Here is a 21,299-nt window from a genome sequence, read left to right on the forward strand (position 1 = left end):
GCAGTCCCCAGGCTGGGTATGTGCATTTTACACAGCGGTGACAAGTCATTAGGTGATAACAGGGAAGTGTCACTGCACGCTACGCTGCAGCTGCTGCCCAGCTGGGCTCCTAACACCTCTGCCCAAAGCACCTGCCACTGCTGCACAAAGGCGAGCTCTGATCCACCACGCGCTCAGCCTTCCGGCACTTGTCAGTGCGGGGCTCTCCACGGGTGGCCGGACAGCGCACGGACAGGTGGGGAAGGAGGGAGCCCTCTTCTGCCTTGCGCTGAGGTCCTCCTGCAGGTGCTTCCCTGTTTGCCACCAGGATCCCCGAGGTGGCTGAGCAGGGCCCACAAAGATGATGCTCTGGTTTCTGCAAACTCTGCTCACTGGTGCCCAGCTCCAGAGGCTGCAGCTCAGGAGCAGCCTTTGTAGCGCCGAGCGGCTCTGGATGAGCAAGTAAATGAGGAAAACAGCATGGGGCCAAGGCAGAAGTGTGGGGCTGGAGGAAGAAAGGCTGAAACATAACCACAGCATGTGGTTATCCCAGTGTGGTCGTGTATGAAGCACAGCAGAGCCATGGACCACGGCAGAGCTGCAGACATTCATCTCTGCTGAGAAATTCAAGGGTATCTCTCCAAAATTCAGCTTTGCTAGTCAAAGGAGTGTTGTAGCACCAAAGGAGCTGCAAGAGCAGAAGGGGATGAAGAGGCAGTCGCTGTCCTCTTATGGTGAACGTGGAACAAGAGCCACATGTGGTGCAGGGTAAGGCAGAGGGAATTTGCATGGGCTTTGTGCACACTACCAGACTTCTACACGCTCTTCTAAGGACTGTGGTGAGAGAAGGTCGAGCTCTCTGCCAGGCTAGGAGGGCTGCAGCATGCAAAGCCCTTGGCTTTGCCCCTGGGGGAAGCATCTGTGCTACCTCTCCCATTCCTGAGTGTGGATGCCCAGACTCAGCAGGGAGGAGACACTTTTATGGCTGTTTGAGAGTGAACTTGAAGCTCACAAGGCAAAGAAGAGACAAAGGGGCAGTTACTCCCACAGTGCTGTTATTACTGCCTCCCTTGGCAGGCGAAGGGCTGCTGCAGGAGCCTTGGGGCAGCCCGGCACCCAGCTCCTGCCCTCCTGCCACACCGTGCTGTGCTGTGGGAGCCGCTGCGCTGCCGTGCACGCAGCACCCGTGGGGCCCGCGCGTCGTGGCCCAAAGTGGAATCACTGCTGATCTACAGTCTGCTGTGAGTGAGGGTGACCTTCATGACATTGAAACAGAAATTACAGAGACGAGAGAGAAAGGGAAAGAAAAAGCAAAAGGTGTCAAAAGATAAATACAGGAGTTAAAACTAACTTGAGATATTCGGGCAACTGGGGACACTGGCACCTGCAAAGAAAAGAAACGGGGCAAGAACAGAAATCCCATTAGCCTTTAGTCATCATCGCAGAGGTTCAGAAATGGAAAGACAGAGAGGTGAAGACGCAAAGGAAAGCACCACCTGCACAGCACCAGAAGCCTCCCTCCTGAACAGGGCTTTAACTCTGATGCTGCCAACCCAGTGGCGGTGTGGGTATGAGCAGGGAGCGGGCACAGAGGCCCCCAGCTGATGCTGAGAGCCCCAATTCCCACTGCACACCGCTGGCTGGGGCCTCATGCCCCAGGGGAGGGCAGGGAGATGGTGGTACAGGGAGGTTTGTGCTGCTTGGTGGCCAGGACTGCCCGCAGCCCCAGCAACCTCTGCTTGGTGCCCCAGAGCCTCCAGCTGGCTTGCAGCTCCTGGGCAGCACAACCCGGCCTCCTTTCATGGCACACGGGGACACTGCCGGTCCCGCGTCCTGCCAGCCACTTAGCGAAGCAGTGAGCTGGTACAGAGCGGGGAAATAACCTCTGTCTGAAGTAAGACCCACAAAAATGAGAAAGCTTAATATTTAATAACAGTAGCCCAATTAATTATGCATGAAACAAGGTTTTCCCTGCTCAGCACACTCCGGCAGGGAGGCTGGCTACTGAGGCGTGCAGGGCCAGTGGCCAGCACCTCTTGTCAGCGCACCCCCGCGGCACCGCCTCGGCTGCCGGCGGGTGACAGGGGCAGCAGCACAGGCCTGCTGGGCTCGCAGGCTTTTGTGCCTCCTCGTTAACGAGTACAAGCCTGTCAGGAGCTGGAACAGTCATTTCTAGCCACACGACACCTGCTTCCACCCCACAGAGCCTCATTAGTGATGGGGGGGGACGTGGTGCTGTCACTGGGTGGGGAGCACCGGTTGGCAGCATCGCAGGGCACTGCTGCCTCCAGCAAACCGGGCTCTTGGGGTTGTTTTTATCTCTCCAGAGTGATCTGGAAAATTAAGAAATGAGCCGGTATCTCTGGCTTATTCTTAGGTACAGGTGGGAAAGGAAAATTTCCTGGATGTCCCCTCTCTCTGATGGCAGCTCTTGACCCTTCCTACAGCTCTAGCAAGGGAAGCCCTTGCTGCAAACACCCAAACTCTTTGTTGGAGGGGGAGCAGGTGCCTGACCTCTCACATTCCTCCATGCAATGTGAACCACAAGCACACAGCAAGGTGTCCCCCGTGTCCCTGGGCTGTGGGACACGTCACAGAGGCCGGTCCCCACACACAGGCACCCTGGCCATTGACCAGGTGCCCTGTTCAACACCTCGCTCCTCCCAAGGAGCCATGAGCTGTTGCTGACTGTGTGCGATCCTGACATCTCTTGCTGCTTGCCATCATCTGCCTGTTGAGATGTTCTCTCCCCGCTGCAGGTGCCTCCCTTGCTTCCTACAGTGTTTTCCTCCTGTGCTGGTCTGTTGTGGCCAATTAACGTGCCAGGTTGGCTGACAACTGCCAGGCTGTTGCTTCATCCTACCCACAAAAGCTGCCATCGGTCCTGCCTGGGAGACGTGATTCCTCTGGCAGCTGCTCTGGCACGGAGGGAGCTGTGCTGGTGAAACCCACGCCACCGCAGTCGGGGCCGAGCCAGACCGCTGTGAGCGGCAGGAGGAAAGGCTCCGCTTGCCCTCCCTCCCTCCCAGGGGCAGCATGTTTACACCAGGAAATGGCCCTTTCAAAACTCCCCTGTTAGACGAAAGCTCTTAGCTGAATGAGCAGCGGGAGGAAAAGGAAAGTAGGTTACAGACCAGGAGGAGCTGCAAGTTAGAAGAGCGCTGTGCCTCATTTATTGCTAACTGCTCCCTCCATCACAAAACCCAAGCCCTCCTCCACTTCATCTAGGACTCAGGCTCTCTGAAAGGCTCTGAATGAGTTGGGGCGAGCCCGCCTCTGATCGCTACAATGACAGGCACTGTGCTTTCAGTGCCATCAGAGACAGACAGACACAAAGCAGCAGCATGAGACCTTTCTGCGGTGGGAAGTACAGCTGCCTCTGCAGGCTGGCAAACAGCTACAGCCCGAGGCACCGGAGGCCAGCGCAGGCATGACTGGAGATGCTCTGCAGTGAACAGTCAGACTGAGAAAGCAACAGCTGTTACTGAGCCATCATCTGGACTGAGGCCACTGAAACCAGCAGTGCCCTTCACTGGGCAACAGCACTGCCCGGGGAGCAGCGGGGGCTGCAGGGAGCTCTTCGCCCTGAGCTGAGCAGAGCAGGAGTGTCAGCACACCGAACGTCCCAGGACACAGCTGCTGGGACACCCTTGCAGCCTAAGAGCTCACCACTGCCCCGTCCCTCCCCTGTGGGCAGCACCACACCAGCAGTGCTCAGTGCTGAGTCCCAGCCTGGACCAAGCCAGCACAGCACCTGGGAGCAACGTGGGCACGGGTGCTTGCGAGCTCTCCCAGCACTGTACGGGGGCTCTTCCTGGCTCACGGTGACCACTTGGCCCTGGCTGTGTGTGAGCCTCGTGTAGGACCTGACACACAACAGACACGGGCTGTCCCCATCCGGGTTCCCAGTCCTGTGTGCCTGCAGTGACAGGGCTGGGGAGAAGGATTGGCAGGCAGAGTGGCTACCTGGATAACCCTGGGCTAAGCCCCATCTGTGCTCCTGTGCCCACGAAGGTGCAGAGTTGCTGAGGGAAAGCTTGTGGCTCCCCCTCTGTCATGGTGACCTGGTGAAGGGGAACTGGGGCAGGTGGGACACGAGGGGGTTTGCTGCTCCTACCTGGAGTCTGGTAGTTGAGTCGCCTCATCTCAACCGGGTCAGAGGAATGGGCCAGGAGTGAGTCCTTCAGGCCGATGGAGTGCTCATCCTTGGAAGAGGGGGAGTGTGCCCTTTTCCTGTAGACAGGGGATGGAGACAAGCAGGTGAGCTCTGGCAGAGCCTGGCACAAGCCACCCTGGAAAGGAGTCTGGGTGCCCATGTCCCAGCTACCCAGCCCCATCCCAGCTGGGGCTCCGGGCAAGTCACATCTTCTGTGCCTCCCATTTCCCATCTCTGAACAGGACTCATTGTATTTCAGAGATGGCAGAGGTTTGATTAGTGAGACATTTGAAATGTGATATTCTGCATAACATTTACTAGAGAAAAAGCTGATAGATCCAAGACTTCTTTCCCTTGTACTCCCTCTAGGAACTATTTCCTGTAGTGGAAGGATATAATCCAATTTTTTTTTCTCACGTATTAGACATATTTAAATATAGAACACTGTAATATAATAGTGTAAAGGCTCTTCAGGGTGTGTTTTATTGGGCCATTAATATACGTCTTGAATGGCTGAAGGCACCCAAGGCGTGTATTAATGGAACAATAAAATACACTGTTGTCTCTTCATGCTATATTTATGCCTAAAGCAATGCCACCACCTCGGGCTCTTGCTGGAATTCACAGGCAAGGCAGGGACAGATCCAATCAAGAAGCGGACAAGTGAATACTAAGGACAATCTAATACTGCAAACAGGCTTTCTAGCAATTCTCTCTGTCCCACTTCTTGCTCTGTGTTACAAGTACACTGGATATTCCAGTGCAGTACAGAAGGGTATTGGACAGGGACACTCTTTTGAGCCTGTGCTGATCCTGGTGCTTTGCCAAGGTGCTGAGCGTGCAGCAATAATACGCAGAGATTTTCTCTCCTGGCTACAGCCTGAAAAAGGATTTTGCCTGATGATGAACCCCTCTGCTGACCTGATGCTTTCTGCAAAAGAGGGAGCTGCACCACTGCTCATCTGCACAAACACTAGCATGTTTACCACCCTGTAAATCACAACAGCCAGTGTCTGCTTCCTCCGTCATTGTGAGGCATTTCAAAGCACCCCGAGGGTTGCCATGCTCTGCACACAGGCAGCTGCAGCTCTGGATGGTGGTGACCCTGAACCACCCATGATCAGAAATGTTCTAAACAGGCACAGGGCACCATCACTTCCCCTGCCCATGCTGGGCTGGCACTACTGGTAATAAATTAAGTAAAATTTCGTGCATAGATCATGAGTGAAACCTGCTCTGAAGCACAGACTGCGAGCAAGCTCCATCTGTAGCCCGTGGCTGCATCAGGCACTGGGGTGGTTCAGTGGGGAGGACCAGCTTGTGAGTCTTACAATACTCACAACACCTCAGAGGTGTCTCAACACCTCAGAAGCCTTCTAGCTGCCTGGACTGAGACAAAAGAGCCGACAGACTAAGAGCATTGATAGAAGGGAAGAAAAATACATGGCAAACAAATAAAGCGCTGTTCTTCCTCTCAGGAGCATAGCAGGATGTGCCATGTGCTACTGCGTGCCAGTCCCTGAGCCCTTGAGCAAGGTGGCCTAGCTTTGCTGGGGAATGGGCACGGCATATCATTAATGTTTGCCTCTCTCATTAGCCTAGTTGGGGCCACCGCTAAACAAACCTCCAGATCCCAAGCTAGCTACTGCTACTCAGGTTCTGTTCGTTCCCATTGTAGATCTGAAATTGTGAATATGCAGCAGAGATACCGCCGGGAGAAAAGCAGGAGGATAACAGAGCATCCTTCCGAGCACGCAGGTGGTGCTGGACACGGAGGTGCTGCTGCGTGGGCTAGGATGCAGCAGGGACACGAATGCTGAGGGTGAGCACAGAGGGCTGGGGCTGCTTCATGGTGCTCGACCCACACCAGGCTGGGTTAAAGCAGAGCTAAAACAAGGCGGGCACAGCATCTGTGGGGCCCAGGTACAGACTCCCTGGGCAGAGAGGGAGGGGGCCATTTTCCCACCGTAAAGATCAGCCAACACTTTGTTTCTTACAATTGCCTGGTGTTTGCTTAAAGCTTCCTCATTACAGAATGCAAGAATGCACCTGCACTCTTGCTGCAACAGCTCTCAGTCTGAAGTGACTGAGAATACAAAGAAGCACCTATAACTGCTGCTGTTGTTGTTTCTGGATTTTTAATCTAATTGCAAAAACAATCTAGGAAGTCTTTACGCTGGAACCATCTCCCTGCATCAGCCTGTGAGGGGCTAACAATTACTGGGAGGCTGATGCCTTTGAGGAAACAAAATCTCTGTAAACCCCCAGTGTTGGCAAGCCCTGAGCTCCCAAAAACAAAGATGCCCCTTACCAGCACCAGGCTTGATATTTAAACAGGGAAATAGATTTGAAATTTTAGCAAAACAAGAAGATAAAATGGATTCATACCTTTCTTGTTTACTAGATCCAGGGAAGAGCAGAAACAGAAGAAAGGAGATGATCACTGACACAGAAAGGCACTGACTGCACATGCACAGCAGAGCTCCATTTAATCAGACAACAAAAGCAGCTCCTTTCCCCAAGCTACAGATACACATAAATAGTAAATAGAGAGTCCAGGAGGAGCAGAACCTTGGAGCTGAGCTGATAGACAATATGACCGAGTGTAATTGAACAGGCTACGCAGATACATGCAAATGCAACCTGCAAGGACTAACAATCGCCTCGCACCAGTTACAGCTCTGGCAGGATTGCTCTGCTACGTGTGAGCAGGAGGCTGCTTCAGCAGGGACGCAGCAGCCAGGACCCAGGGGCCTCAAGAGCAGCGCTCCTACTCCGATTTCAGCCTGTCACATCCACGCCCTGTTCTCACTAAGACCATGTCCCCCTGTCAAAATTCGCAGCAGTGGGGGCACCTGCCAGAGATCTAGTGGGTAATTTCAGCAGGTAAGTGGTACTACAGATGTTCCTGGTGCTGCAAATCCAAGCTGCGAGACGAGAGAGTGGTCAAACTGGCTTTAGGGACAAAGCTGCTGCTCTCCCCTGTCCCACTGCTCACAGGTTTCCAAAATCCACAAGCAGCTCTGTGTCCTGGGGCTGGTATTAATTACCTTCTGCATAAAGATTCTGCAATCTTTATAAAGCAGCCTTTTTTTTTTATAAAGGAGACCTTCCTCCTCCCTGCGACCACCAAGGACTGTCTACCAGGCACCCCCCATCTGAAGGCTGGAAGGAGTCTCAAAGGTGCCACCTCCTGTCGTGCCCATGCTGTAACTGCACCGCCCTGGACTGGAGCTCACCTTTTGAAGAGGAGTATAGCGATGACGATGATGATGATTAGTATCACAGCCAGGACAGGTCCCATCACCCACAGCATCTCTGGCTCGTCCTGCTGCTTGGCTGAAGCCACTTCCATCACAATCTCATCTGAGTAGGGGCTGGCTGCGTATCTCTTCTGAACAGCACCGGCAGGAGAGGGAGAGAACAGCAAGCATCCATTAGGCTAAAGCAGCAGCCGCATCCCTGAAACAGAGGTTTCCCCTTGCCTCTGGCTAGCAGGGAATGGTGATGCTTCTCAAACCCCGGCAGCACACCGTACGATCCTCCCTCCCTCAGCATCAGCAGAGGTCACACTGCAGTAACAGCCTCTTCCTGGTGTGAAACATTCCCATGCCAGCAACTTTCTGGCCAGCAGACTTGGCCCCGAGGTGCCAAACTGGAGCAGCCCAGCTAAGAGCCACTTGCCAGCCCTGGATTCTCTTGGAGCCAAATCACAGGCTTTTGAATCCCAACCAATTGCACAGTGGGGCTGGCTGATGATTCCTAAGTGGTTCATAATACCTGCTGTGCTGATATCAACACATCTCTCCAGGACAGGGCTATATTAGGAAAACCCCTGCTGGGCTAGGCGGTTTTCTTCAAGGAACGAAATGACAGGAACATTTTCTTCCCGGTGTCTCTGCTCTGATAAACAGACCTTGGAAAGGGGCTCATGCTTACAGGCCCCTTTCCAGAGATTTCTGCATTCTGGCAGCCTGGTGATTTATAACCTGGAGGGACAGCTTGCTAGCCCCACCAGCAAGACAGGATTAGCAGAGACCCAACCCATTCCTGCAGAAAAATGACCCCGCACCTGGCTTGTTCTGCTGCTGTTGCTAAGGCTTACGTAGCCGTGGTGTCCCTTCACAGCTCAGCCTCGCTGGGTCAGAAGGGTTAAATGCTGCAAAAAGAAATCCTTTCCCCCTATTAGAGAGGGCCAGAGCTGCATCAGTTCAGTGCCTGTGGCTTCTGAGCAGCACCTGCTGCCCTGCATTAGGGACCTAGGAATGCTCTGCTCTTGCCATCGAAGGTTTTGGTCACAAAGAGGTGACCGTGGATCTATAAATCGCCTGCTTGAAGGTCGAAGTTTAGCCATGTGCTCCATGTCTGCGCCCATGTGAGGGGATGAAAGAGAAGAATCAAGCATGCTGGTGTCACACAAATGCACATCTCGGTCTCCTCTCAGAGGTGCCCTTGATCCCAGCCAGGCTGGCTTCACACACGTGTGCAGCACAGAAAATGTTCTTCCCTGTAACATCCTCCTGGCAGCAAGCACAGGTGCAGCATCGTAGCTGCTCTCCTCAGATTTATCAGTGCTCAGAGACAACACTGGCTTGCGGGGCCAAGGGAGAGGCTACTGCCTTCTCTGTGAAACGTCTCAGCCCTACCAGAGCCTGTTTCAATGACCCCGACATAGCTGATGGCTCCTGCTTCAGCTCTGTTCTTACATCAAATCTGCTTGGGACCACTACAACACACCGGCCTTTTTCTACCTGCCTGGTTCAACAGGGGCCAGCTACAGCTCTGAGCCTGGCAGAGACCAGAAGATGCCCCAGCAGACGTGAGAGGTCAGGGCAGAAGGCCGGGGGCTTCTCTTTGTAGGGGCAGGGGGCTGCTTTGAAAGGAAGGCACAGAGGCTTTACCCATCGCTGCCCAGAAAGGCCAAGCTGCAGAAGGTAGGGGAACGGCTATGGGGATGCTGCTCTGTGCAGCCAGGTAACGTGCATCCATCCCAAAAGCTTTGTGCAGGAGGCCAAGATTCACATTTCTGCAGGCACACATTGGAAATGGCTCCTTCCAAGAGAAGTCCCAAGCCGAAGAGATCAGAGGGACTGTTACCTCAGTGGCATGTCCAGAGGCAGACTGTGAGGTGCAGGTGCCCCTGGTCTCACAGGTGGTGCTTCAACCCCTCACCTACCCCACCTCTGCTTTAAAAAATCCAACGCCACACTTGCCTGCTGACACTAGAAACACAGCAAGCAATTTCAGAGGAGCTGAGCGGGGGAGATGGTGCACAGCCCTGCAGAGAGTGTCTCATGCTTCAAATGAAAATGTGTGTGATGCAGCAGGGGATGCGGAAAGGTGGTAGGTAGGAGCAGAGCGTGAAAACCCTGCTTGCTGGTGGCTCACCAGAGGGCTGTGGCAGATCTCTGCTAGGGAGGAGACGATGTTAGTCTGGGATCATCTGGTTACGGTCATCTCTTCTTGACAGGGATTGCCTGGACAGCATACCCCGAGGCCTCTGCTTTACCTTATTGTTAATCTGTGACTCTCCTCCCCTCACCAGCGTGCACATCTTGCCACAAGAACACGTGAGCTGGATGAGTAATGAAGAACTTGACCAGCCCTAATGAGCCATTACAAGCAAATGAGGCTGAGGAAGGAAGCTGCAGCTTGGAAGCCGACCAAAGGGCTCTGTACATCTCTATTATTCCCATTATTTACACACTAGCCACTGCCACCGCCACTCCTGCCCTCCCTGTTTACAGCTGGACACTGATGCAAGGTCTCAGCGCGCTGCTCCCTGCTTATTGCACCAGCTGCTCCCTTCCCCATCACATGCCCAGGCCCCACGAGCCTGGTGACACATTACTGACAAAGGCATGGCCCATTTCCCTCCAGCAAGGGGAGGCACGGGAGTGAGAATCTCCACACAGCAGGCACGTGTGCAGCTCGCCCTGCTGCCAGCCCTGCGCTAGGAGGCAGGTTTGCTTTTCCAGCTGGGAGTGAGATTCTGGCTGGAGAAGGACCAGGTGCTCCAGGGGCTGTTTTCCCCAGGCATTTACTTGAACCAAAGCAGAATTAGGAACTCTCGCATGCCAACCACGTCAGACTCTCACCCCTCAGCTCTGCTAGGAAAGGCTGTGCCTCCCTCCCCAGCAGGAAGCCCTTACCGTGTCTCCGTCCTCCAGCGAGGCCAGCACGAAGCAGCGATAGCTCAGGTCCTGAGAGAGGGGCTTGTTGTAGAAACCTTTGTAGTTCTTCTCATCCCCCAGGGTGAAGGTCTCGGGCAGCACGTCCACTTGAGCAGCAATGTAAGGCTTCAGCCTGTCTGCCTGGCGGCGCTGGCGCCTGCTCTGAGTCCCCTGGCTGATGGCCTCCAGCAGCTGGGGACAAACAAGGTGCATCACTACTGCTTCGCCCAGCCTGGCACCGCCTGGCGCTGCTCCCTCACCAGCTGGAGGACTCAGCAGGGAGGAAGGGAAGGCAGGAAAAGACCCTGGGTTTGATCTGGACATGGTACAAATAAACCAGAAGGAGGTGTGTGTGTGTGTGTTTAGGTGTTGCTGGGGCACACATCTGCAGACCCTCACTGTGCACCTCTCGGTTCTGGGTGAGCCCTGAGCCCTGGGATGCTGACAGGGAGTGGCAGGACTGGGACAGCCCTGCTGCCACCCAGTCAGGGCATCCCAGTGGGCTGCAAGGGAACCGGGCCGTATTTTGTGGCCCAGCTATTGGTACGGACAGCAACTCACATTCTCTACGGCCACTGGACATGAATTACAGCTGACACTGATGTAGAGGCAAGAAGTGACATTTGCTGTGTCTTTCCCTTCTGTCAGTGCTTCAATATTTCACCTGCTGCTGGGTTGCAGGCAGAACTTTGTGTAAATCACGGAGTGATAACAGATTTCATGGGATGTTCGGAATAAAAATGGCAAATTTCATAGTCTGCCACAAATTCATGAAAAAGGATATAAACACACAAAAATTCAATTACACTGCTAAAAAAGACTCTCAGATGTTTAAAGATGTTTTTCTAATGAGTAAAAATGAATACCAGGCTCAGAACAGAAATTCTAATTTAAAATGAAGAAAGAGGCATGAAATACATTTCACACACGAATGTATCAGTGCAGCATTGTCAGGGCAGCCAGGGAATGTCAGTGCTATGGTGGGGCTGGGGACAGTGATGTGCACACAAAGCTGTGCTGCTGAGCTCACTCCCTCTGACATGAGAGCTCGGTAAGGCACTCCCTCCTCTTTCCTCTCATCAGTCCATCCTCGCCCTCTTACGAACAGTATGTTAGAGAAAGCATGGGGGAAGAGGCAGACAGGTAGCCTTTGCATGGTGGAGTTTGCTCCCCTCTTGTTTCTCGGCAGAAAGCACGGCTGTGTGCGTATGACACCATGGGGCTCCAGCTGTGCTTGAGGCTGCTGGATGTTGCTGCCACCTCTACACCTAACACACCAAAAGCCTGCACCAAAGGAGTGCTAGGCTTGCACAGTTCAGATCCTCAAAAATGAGAAAACGTCAGGACTAACATCACCTGTGCAAAAACAATTCAGCTGTCTGATGTATGGACACCATGTTATGATCCTTGACTACATGGTCACAGACTGTCTTCTCTGTAACTCCCCTGCCTTGCTCAATACACAGGACAGACAGTGCTTAATCAAAGAGCAGCTATTCCATATTTTGCTTTCTTCTTTGCATTATGCAGCCTGAGGCCTTGTTTATTGCTTACTATTCAAACCCGGCTCAGAAGACAAAATTAATAATTTCCTCGTGGGCTTTTCTATGGTGCTGATCACTGTAATATTACAAGTGCTTCACAAACATTAACGATCTTATCTTCCAAACACCCATATGAGGTGAGATGAAAGCGATTATCCTCATTTTACAGATGGAGAACAGAGGCACAGGGACGTTAATGTAAAAAATGTCCACTAATTTTGAATGTCAAATTGAAAAGCTTGTTTTGTTTTTAAAGAAAACTCAGCATTTTTTACTTCACTGATTGTATCCAGTAGAGCTCCTATCGACTTTCTCTGCAGCTGGGGATGCTTAGGCTTTGCAACTAAGGCTCCAGCATCTCCAACTGAGCGCTCCAAAAAGAACCAAGACAGTGGCTGCTAATACAAAAGCTATTTTAAATCATTTGCCCAGGTCTAAGTAAAACAATCAGAGATAGAAAACAGTTCTCTGGATAGCTTTTTAACTACCTAAAGCACAAAATCAAACCATCCTTTCTCATCCTAGTCTTCTCTTTCTTGTAACAAATTCCAGCTTCTGCAAAGAAATGATGCAGGAGGCCTACGGATGGTGGTTCTTCATCACACAGCTCTGCTTCACATGCAGAACAGATCCACCCGTATGTGGAATGAGCTGGGACACCATGGAAAAGGCTGTGCAATCATGTAATTAAAGATTAATGATAAGCAAGGGCTAACTTGCATCTTCTAACACTTTGTAATTTCTCAGTGCTTCAACCTTACAACTATTTTTTTTTTTCTTAATGGACCTGTGTGTGACTTCTGTGAAATTGTGTGTGTGATTTCTTGGAATTTTTCCTAATTGCTTTGTGTGGCTGGTGTGTGTGAGGAAGAAAGAGCCCACAAACCCCTTGCATGAGATTCTCCTGACACCCACACATGCACCGTGCCATGAGGGTAGCAGGACTCCTGCACAGGGCAAACTGCATCTTGGGGTGAACGTGCCTCTTTGGGTGCAACCGTGCTGCTCTCAGGAGGCCTGGGCAAAGCATGCCAGGCGCCCTGGGAGCCCCTTCCACTCCAGCAGCTGCTGCAGGCTCCTACCTGGTCCAGCTCCATCTCATCAGGTGTCCGCCAGCGAGCAGTCAGGCTGCTGGTGCTCTGATCCGCGGGCACGACCACGATGTAGTACCACCTGGGAAGGAAGGACAGCATAAGCACTGCACCCTAAATCATCTCTCTGGCAGGTCACACAGTAACACGTGCCATATCCCTCCCCGAGACGACCTGCTGCACTCCCTGCCCTCTAAGCAGTGGAAGGGCTCAGTGAGGAAGAGGCCAGCGTTCCAGCTGCACCAGAGAAGAGAACACTCCTGTTAGTGCTCATTAGGTTAATGAAGATCTACAGACTGTGCTCCAGAGGGTGGTGTAGGAGCTGCGAGAAGGACATTTATATAATCGGATTGTAGCAAGAACCCTGGGGGAATTGTGCTTCAGCACAAGGATACCACAGTAACGAATAAGACTTCTACAAACTCGCTTTTTTAATCTCCTTGAGGCTTTAGGCATTATTTATTTAAAGGATATTATACAGTGTCAGAGAAAGTCCCTCCTGATCCTCAACTGTGTTTTTGCTGGTAGCATCTGGAGTATACCCACCAGGGCAAGGGCAAACTGTCAGAGAATTGTCTTAATTTTATTGCACATAAATATTTGCTCAGGAGGAGCCAGCAGTGTGATCCCACGGTACGGGCAGATGCCTGGCTCTGTACTGCAGCCTGCTCTGAAATTCCCTTCCAGGTTACAATCCCGGTCGGTTGGCAGAGCCTCGCCATGTGCTTTTCACTATCTCCAGCCCCCCCAGCCTGCCTTCTCCACCTGGGGACAGCACCTACCTAACGGGCACGGTGGTCTGGACTTTGGGAAGGCTGAGCGTGAATTTTCCCTCCTGGATGTACTTGTCCGTGGCGATGGGTTTGCTTTGCAGGACATCAGGCGCAGTGCGGATCGAGACGAGGTGCTGGAGCCCCCCAGCACTGCTCCCGCGGTTCATCAGCACAAAAGAATAGTCCGTGTCCGGCTGGAGGTCACTGATGAGTTTCTTCATCGAGTGGCCGTCCACCTCCACGCTCTGGCTGTTGTACAGAATCTGAAACGGGGAAGAGGACACGCTCATGCAGCCGACAGCCGCTGATGAAAACCCACGCTCAAAATAGCAGCGGCGGAGCCGACAGTTTGGCTCCGGGCCCTCCCTCAGGTGGTTCAGCTACCCTGCGCTTCGTAAACAGCCATAAATCTTGCCTTAAAGAAGAGCAGCCCCCAGCACAGGGCTGAGCCACGGTCTCCACAGGGTGGTGAGGGGGCACCTGGGCAGAGCCCGGCGGTGCCACGGGCGCTGCTTTCGGCACCGGTTCGGGGAAGGGCTGCAGATGGCCGTGTTTTACCCCTGTGTGGGTTTGAACGGGTCTTTTGTTCCTCGTCTCACGAGGCTACAGCACACAATATGCTTTCGGTGTGAAATCCCATCTGCTTTAAATCGGTGCCGCTCCCGTGCCTCCCAGCTGATGGAGCGCTTGGCGCAGAGCCTCCCCCTCCCAGCAAGGTGACTGGGGGGGTTACGTGCCTCGTGCCTCGCCGACGAGCTGACAAATCCTGCGCTGGGCTCGCAAATTGGTACCCGAAACAAATGGCGGCTCCGCAGGTGTGACACCCGTCACCATGACAACAGATGTTGGTGCCACGCAGGGGACCCGCGCTGCTTTTCGCTGCCGCACTTGCAGCGAGGGGCTTGGGGCAAGCAGAGCAGGGCCTCCGGTGGCCCAGGGCAGTGGGTGACCCACCCCATACGTAGCCCCCCAAAAGCCCAGGCTGCCAGCCCCTCAGCTGATGATGTTTTGTCCTCGTCCTGCTTCAGAGACACCTACCCCTGCCCAAGGCATGGCAGCTGTGGCACTCTCTGCCCTGGGAAGCTCCATCCTGCTCTTGCTAGAACAACCCCCATGCCCCAAAACCCCAGTGCTGGCTCTGCAAAGGCAGAAACTCAGAGAGAGCCCAGAGACAGAGACAAACGGCGTGTAGAGAACTGGGGGGAGCAGAGGTTGTGCCCCAGCAGCAACAAACCAGCTCGCTTCCTTCCACCAGGCAACCTTCCAGCGTGGCAGGGGAGCGCGGGATGCTTCACAGAGGTGCAGAGCCATGGTGTGCCAAAAACGGGCAAGGGCAGAGCTGGAGCATGTTAAACCACGGCAGCTATTACACGCCACAGGCAGAGACCACACAGCAAAACGTGCTCTCTCCAACGGGGGCCTTCAGAGAGAGAAGACAGCTCCGTGGAAGAAAAATTACTTGAAGTCAAACAGATCTCTTGCCAGCTGAGCCTGCTGCTCAGCCTGATGCAGGCAGCAAGGGAGGGACTGAACTTTCCTTCCAAGTCACCTTTTTAGCAGGTGGCAGCAATCTGCAGAAAGCTGCTGGCTCCCTGGGACAAGGGCAGCTGATTAGCACTGCTCTAGTATTTAGTGCTGGGGCTGGGAGGAGGGGGGAGGCCCTGGAAAGCAAGCAGAGCACAGGGAGCAGGCTAGGCCTGGGATGTGCACCTCTGCTTCTGTAGTATCCAAACAGCTAGCCAGGACATGCTTCAGATCCTCTTCTGATCACTTTGCACAGAGATCGGGATAGAAAAGGAGCCCCATTTCTTGTGCTACTGGCTCCTGAGGGTGCTGCAAACTGAGAAGGGATTCCCAACGGAGCGGCACTGAGGAGCCAGAAATGGAGGGGAGAGAATCCCCTTGTTTGCTGATGTGCTTCAGTCTTCAGGGATGAACTGCAAATCCAAGTCCTAACTACTAAAATAATTAAGAGGTTTGCAGGGATAAAGCCCCTGCTAGATGCCCCACGTGCAGTAAAGGCTGTCAGGATGGCTGGAGGAGTTTGCTCTGCTCTGACTCCCTTTCAGGTATTTTCTCCTGGGCTTTACATCCCTTTGTCTAGAGACTTGTGTCAGATGGGTGCTAAAGCAAATGCAAAAAGGTAAAATGAAGAAACGTCTCTTGTAGCCCTGGGATATCAGGCAGTTATTTGGCAGGTTTCACCCTGCTCTGCCACACAAGTCAGCACAACCAAGACAAGAGTGGCAGACCTCATATTACCTCAGCAGCTTTGCCGTCTGTCCCAGCACGACCCCTTGCAGCGATCCTGCTGCAGTGCAGGTCCAAATAGGCCAGACAAGAGCAGGTCCTAAGCTGTCCTGGGGAGCAGTGGGACCTCACCTTATGTGCTCCAACACAGACTTGAGCAAAACCATAATTCCAACATTAATAACTACGCCGGAATGATACAAAGTCCACGATGAGTTCTGTTGCCTCTCAGATGAGCGAATTCTCATTATGGAGCTTTCCCTAATAAAGGCATCACCAACTGCTTCTGCTTGTGCTCTAGGGAAGACACTTGCTCACCAACTGCCTGTGCATGAGGCATCTGCTGGGGACACAGCTGTTCTCCTGGGGCAAGCAGAGGCCAAAAAGATGCTCGGGCACTTCAGTTCAGCGTTTCCCTGCTTGCTCTGCATTGGAACCAGCCAGGACACAGTCCCTGACTGAGCTCCAACACCAGATGATGATTTCCACTACCATGCACAGAAATTTGTGTCTACAGACAGTGAAATTAGCATTTGCAATGATTTCCTGAACCATTCTCTGCCCTCTCCTTTCTTCACCGTTGCAGTAGCAGTTCCACATTCCTTCACCTGCCATAACACATTGTCTTCTCAAATGTTATGCACCATTAGGTAAGGCCTCTACAGAAACCTTACAATAATGTAAGGGCTCACAAACAGTCATTCGCGTGCAGCTGAAGATGCCTGGGAGCTCAAGCAGGAACACTGTTTAGAGGTTGTATCATGCCCCACTGGTAACTACTTAAGTCAGCAGCAAATTTGGCCCAAGGGCTCTGAACTGCCAAACATCGCTGACTAGCCCATGGATTGCTGTAAAATGTCATTTGTGCTGCTCTTACTCAGAAGAGAGAATTTGCAAAGCCAGAAGCTAGGTGGGTCCAAATGTCACTGCTGGAGGTCTGCTGCTTCATTTCAAGGTAGCAAAGAATGTATTGAACTACAAGGTGAAAAGACATGTAGTGTGCAGTACTGCAGAAAAATAACTGCTTGACGGAGAAGCAGACAAAGTTGACTTTTTGGGGGACAGGAGTACTTACTGCATTCCACGGGACGCAATGCCTGATAGCACTGCCCAGGATTCTTGGGGTTTATTTCTAAACCTGCATCATAATCATTTGGAAAATGTGCTTCTCCCCATTTGTACAGCACCTTGTGATGCTGCTTTCAACCAATATATCCTCCACCCTGCTCTTCAGCTGAAGAATGTCTCAGGGAAGTGCAGTTTCCCCAAGGAGAAGGTCACATCTGTCTTACACTTTCCATGAAAGCTCCAGAATGCCTTTCTACAAGCGTGCTGAAACAAAAAAGGAATGGTGCCTCTGCTCCACCACAAAGGCTGGGCAACATTTTACAAGGAATTTATCTCCTGGACCAGAAGAAGCTGTGAAAATTCCCTGAAGAGAATGAAAACCTTCATTATTGATTTGGTAGCAGTAACATTTCCTAAGGTCTCAGCTCACCCTCTATAAAAAAACAGCACCAGTCCTACTTGTGCCTCACTATTCATTGTCAGAACAATATCTACTTTAATTAAATCTGTTAAAGTAGAATATGACACCCTTTGGGACATAGATTTAGCGTGAGACTGTTTATCAAGTGTAGATAATACTAATTGTTCCCATGGAGATTTAAATGCTATGCTAGTTACAGTATTAGGCTCTGGCCTCAGCATCCCATGTGCCTGAATTAGAGGAGAGAGGTGAACCTTGTTTATAAAAATACCAAGTCCTGAAAGTTAAGGATTTCTTTCGAGTGGCACAGTCAGTGACTTGGAGCTGACCCTCTTAGCTCCTGGCCTCCGCTCGTGTGTGTCTGCAAGACGGGGAATATTAATAGAAGGAAGACACTATTAGAGAAATATCCTTGTAACACTCTTGTTTGCATGACTGCTCTTCAACCAGCAAGTGCTAATGCCATCTGCTCCCGTGTCATCCGAGGGTTAACCCACCGCAGGGGCAGACCCTGACTCACGGTCTGTGTCAGCAGCTGCAGCTATGAGGCCGAGACAAGGAATCGGCATCATGCCTGATCCTGGCCACCTCCAACCAGCCCACCCTCCTTACGCATTAGTAACGCTCCAAAGGTCACCCTGTTCCTGCCTCGCAGCGAGCTGTCAGACAGAGCTGAGGGCTTCGTACCGCAGGAAGAAGTGAAGGTGGAGCAGACTGGTTCTTCAGCAGAGTGCAAGGTAACAAGCGTCGGGGAAGTTCCTTGCGGCCATATATCTGAGTGCTGATCCTAATGCAGCCTACACCTGGAGAAGCTCTGAATGCCATGAGGTCTTCGCAAAAGCCTTATCTGCTTCAGCTAAACTCTACATGTTAACAAGTGTCTGCTATTGATCACGGTAATGTAGCTTTAGGATTTAGACAAGGAGAATCAGCAACAAGGGGAGGTGCTCACACATTCATATGGATGCAGCTCCACATCTTCCTCCCATTCCCTGGGCAATGGCTCCTCCACTGCTCATGCAGGCCTTATATTTGCATTTTAGGCCCAGCATGGCAGAGTTCATGTGCAAGGAGGAAGGGAAAGCATGCTGCTGCCAGCCCAGGCCACCTCAGCAGAGGCAGCAGATGCTGAGACTGGGTGGAAGATTATCCTTAGCAATGTGACATGTTGGTCCCTTCTCCTAAGGGAGAGAAGCTGTACTGAGATCTGCAGAAATTTCCACCCTGTCTGTGGTGGAAAGGAGGAAAAGTAAGCAGCAGTGTGCTCTGCTGTGTGCCATGGCTCACATGCGGATGCTCAAAAGCAAGAGCAGGTACCTAATCTGGGCTCTGCAAGATGCCAGACTAGCAACCGATGTGACCTTGCTCTGCTGCTCTCTTGCCTGATGGCCTGAAAACACCACGCAGTAGGTCAAGGTGCTGCTTTCCACTGCCCTGCTCGCTGCCACAGGAGGAGCTCCCTGTCCTCTGCATCCCACCCTTACCTTAAAAGGCACTGCAGATTTATAGGAGTCAGGCACTTCCCAGCTCAGCAGCACAGACGTTTTCATGACGGCGTTGACGCGGAAGTTCTTAGCAAACACTGAAATGAAAAACAAGATCTTTGAGCACTGTAAGGCCAAGTCAGGAGGGAGCCAGGCAGCAGCTCAGCTCCAAGTCTCTCTTTGTCTAACTTAGCAGCAGAGGTCGGAGAGTTCAGCTACAGCAGAGAAGTGAGATATGAGGAGAAAAGAGCAGCAGCCTTTTACCAAGTCCCAGTCTCCAGTGGAGTTTCCATTTTTCACTATACTTTCCAGCATCACAGAAAGGGAGCCGTCGGCTGAACTGTAGCCTTCTCTTCCCCCCTTTGCTCGCGCTCTGCTGGCCCTTTGCCATGATCAAAAAGCAGTGGTGCTCAGGTACTGGATCTGCAGATGATCCTACCCAGCTGTCTGCGCCAGTTTGAGCAAGAGCCTTTCATGTACAGATAAAACAGCAAAGTGTGCCTGTGGAGCGATGAAGGCAATTAAGCTACCACCAACTCCCCCCCAAAACGACAATTTTAAGGAGCCTTCACTGAGCCTCCCCTTGCTGAACTACTTCTACGCTAGGGAGCCACACGGTACCTGATCTCATTACGCAGAGCCAAGGGAAGCGCAGCCTCATGAATGAAAGCAAAGGTCCCTGTCCTGGAGCCAGAGATTGCTGTTAGGGCTTGTTAGAAGGGCACTTACCTTGCTCAACAGGCATGGTCCGGGACTGGATGCTGGGGCTGAGCGGCCCAACCCCCTTATTGGTGCGGGCCCTCACTTTGATGTCGTAAGTGGTATCGGGCTTCAAATTCGTCAGAGTGATACTTGTGTCCTTGGTGATGTTAACGATGTCCTGCTGGCTATTTATGTCTCTGTATACCACTGTGTAGTTGACAATCTTGCCGTTTCTTTCTGCCAAGACCGGGGGGTCCCATGCAACCTCGGTGGTGGAAGTGGTGAGGCCCACCACGCGCAGGTTCTGCGGGAAGCCACTGGGCACGTCTTCTGCGGTGGTGATCTCCTTCTCAAACTCCTCTCCCGGACCGGCTCTGTTCTTGGCGGACAGCTTGAAGAGGTACGTGGCCCCCTTGTGCAGATTGGTCACAGTGTAGTGATGGTCCCTCTTGCCGAAGTCTATCGTGTTCATCTTTTCCTCATCAAGACGTCTGTACTGCAGCCGGTAACCCAGCAGCTCCCCTACCATCTCCTTGGGTGGGTGCCACTGGATGAGGGCTGTGTTCATGGCTGTCGTGCTAATCATCATGGTGGGCTTCCCCGGGACTGCAACATAAACACACAATGACCATCTGTAGCCTGGGAGGAGGGGGAGGAAGGACAGCTTCCGTGCTGCTCAGTCCGTGAGGATTGAGGAAAGTGGGAAAGTTCAGACAACAGGGTGAAGAGGACGACAGACAATTCACACGGATAGAGGCAGACTGACCCTAATCCGGTGCCGAGGGAAGCTGGAGCCAGCCAGCTCTTGGCTGCCATTTTCCCATGCGCTGCCATCTAAACAGGCAATAAATCCAGCCATGTCCAGCCCCCAAAACCATCCCCTTTTACAGGAAAGGTTTAAGGTACCTCAAAGCATCACATTTATCTCAGAGAAGATCTGAATCCCGTGCTCCTACTCAGTGGTCTTCAGACACTCCAGCTAGTGCACAGCACCAGGCCACGCTGGCCCCAGCGCAGTTCGACAACAGACACACAGAAGCCCACGTCCAGCGCCCTGGTCTGTCTGGAGGAAGACTAATTTCATCCTGAAACCTTGCAGTTTTACCATCTGCAGAGGCAGTAAGCGGAGCTGGGCGGGCTGTTTGCCATCAGAACACATTTTGGTTTAGCTGATGAACAGATTCGAGATGTCAGTGCCGATGTGAGAGGTGAGCACAAGCGTTCCATGGGATTTTTGGTTATGCTGAGCAAGTCAAGGGGTGTTGCCGTCATGGGTTAGGAACTGATGGCTTTAAATTGATGGTTTAATACCTTGATCTCCTTCAGTTTAAAAAAGGATGCGTCTTCACTCCACATCAGCTCAGATTTGTAAACAAATCAACTGATAGGGAAGATACTCAGAATCAAAGGGATGGGGCCACGGATATGAAAATGAAAATGGGATTGTAGCCAAACCTGGCTAAATACCCTTGCACAGTTTTAAAACATTTAAGCCCAGAGATGAGCACAAGAGAAACACGTATTTGATGGAATTATGCTTCAATTTTGCCATCAGAGGGCGATACCAACACTCCCCTTTGAGGTCAAGCCTGCAGATGAGCCAGTACAAAGGCAGCTCTGGGGGTGGTTTTGTAGGTATTTAAGACACACAATTAAAT

At 52.3% G+C, this 21,299-nt stretch overlaps 1 protein-coding gene across 17 annotated transcripts in view; it reads right to left on the reverse strand.

Annotated features, from left to right (window-relative positions):
- PTPRF (protein tyrosine phosphatase receptor type F) overlaps nt 1–21,299 on the reverse strand; it is a 365,710-nt gene that overhangs the window by 24,629 nt on the left and 319,782 nt on the right. For 6 of the 17 annotated variants that reach the window (XM_032192676.1, XM_032192684.1, XM_032192679.1 and 3 more), the window contains 9 exons: nt 19,669–20,247; nt 18,940–19,037; nt 13,726–13,979; nt 12,935–13,025; nt 10,288–10,500; nt 7,375–7,529; nt 6,524–6,535; nt 4,097–4,212; nt 1,331–1,363 (listed from right to left, as the gene is read on the reverse strand). In XM_032192676.1, the coding sequence (XP_032048567.1) occupies nt 1,331–1,363; nt 4,097–4,212; nt 6,524–6,535; nt 7,375–7,529; nt 10,288–10,500; nt 12,935–13,025; nt 13,726–13,979; nt 18,940–19,037; nt 19,669–20,247 (1,551 nt within the window). The remainder of the gene's footprint in view (nt 1–1,330; nt 1,364–4,096; nt 4,213–6,523; nt 6,536–7,374; nt 7,530–10,287; nt 10,501–12,934; nt 13,026–13,725; nt 13,980–18,939; nt 19,038–19,668; nt 20,248–21,299) is intronic. The other 11 variants (XM_032192685.1, XM_032192683.1, XM_032192682.1 and 8 more) reach the window with 6 other exon arrangements.

The sequence above is a fragment of the Aythya fuligula genome, chromosome 8 (assembly GCF_009819795.1).
Source record: "Aythya fuligula isolate bAytFul2 chromosome 8, bAytFul2.pri, whole genome shotgun sequence".
In the NCBI taxonomy this organism is placed as follows: domain Eukaryota; kingdom Metazoa; phylum Chordata; class Aves; order Anseriformes; family Anatidae; genus Aythya; species Aythya fuligula.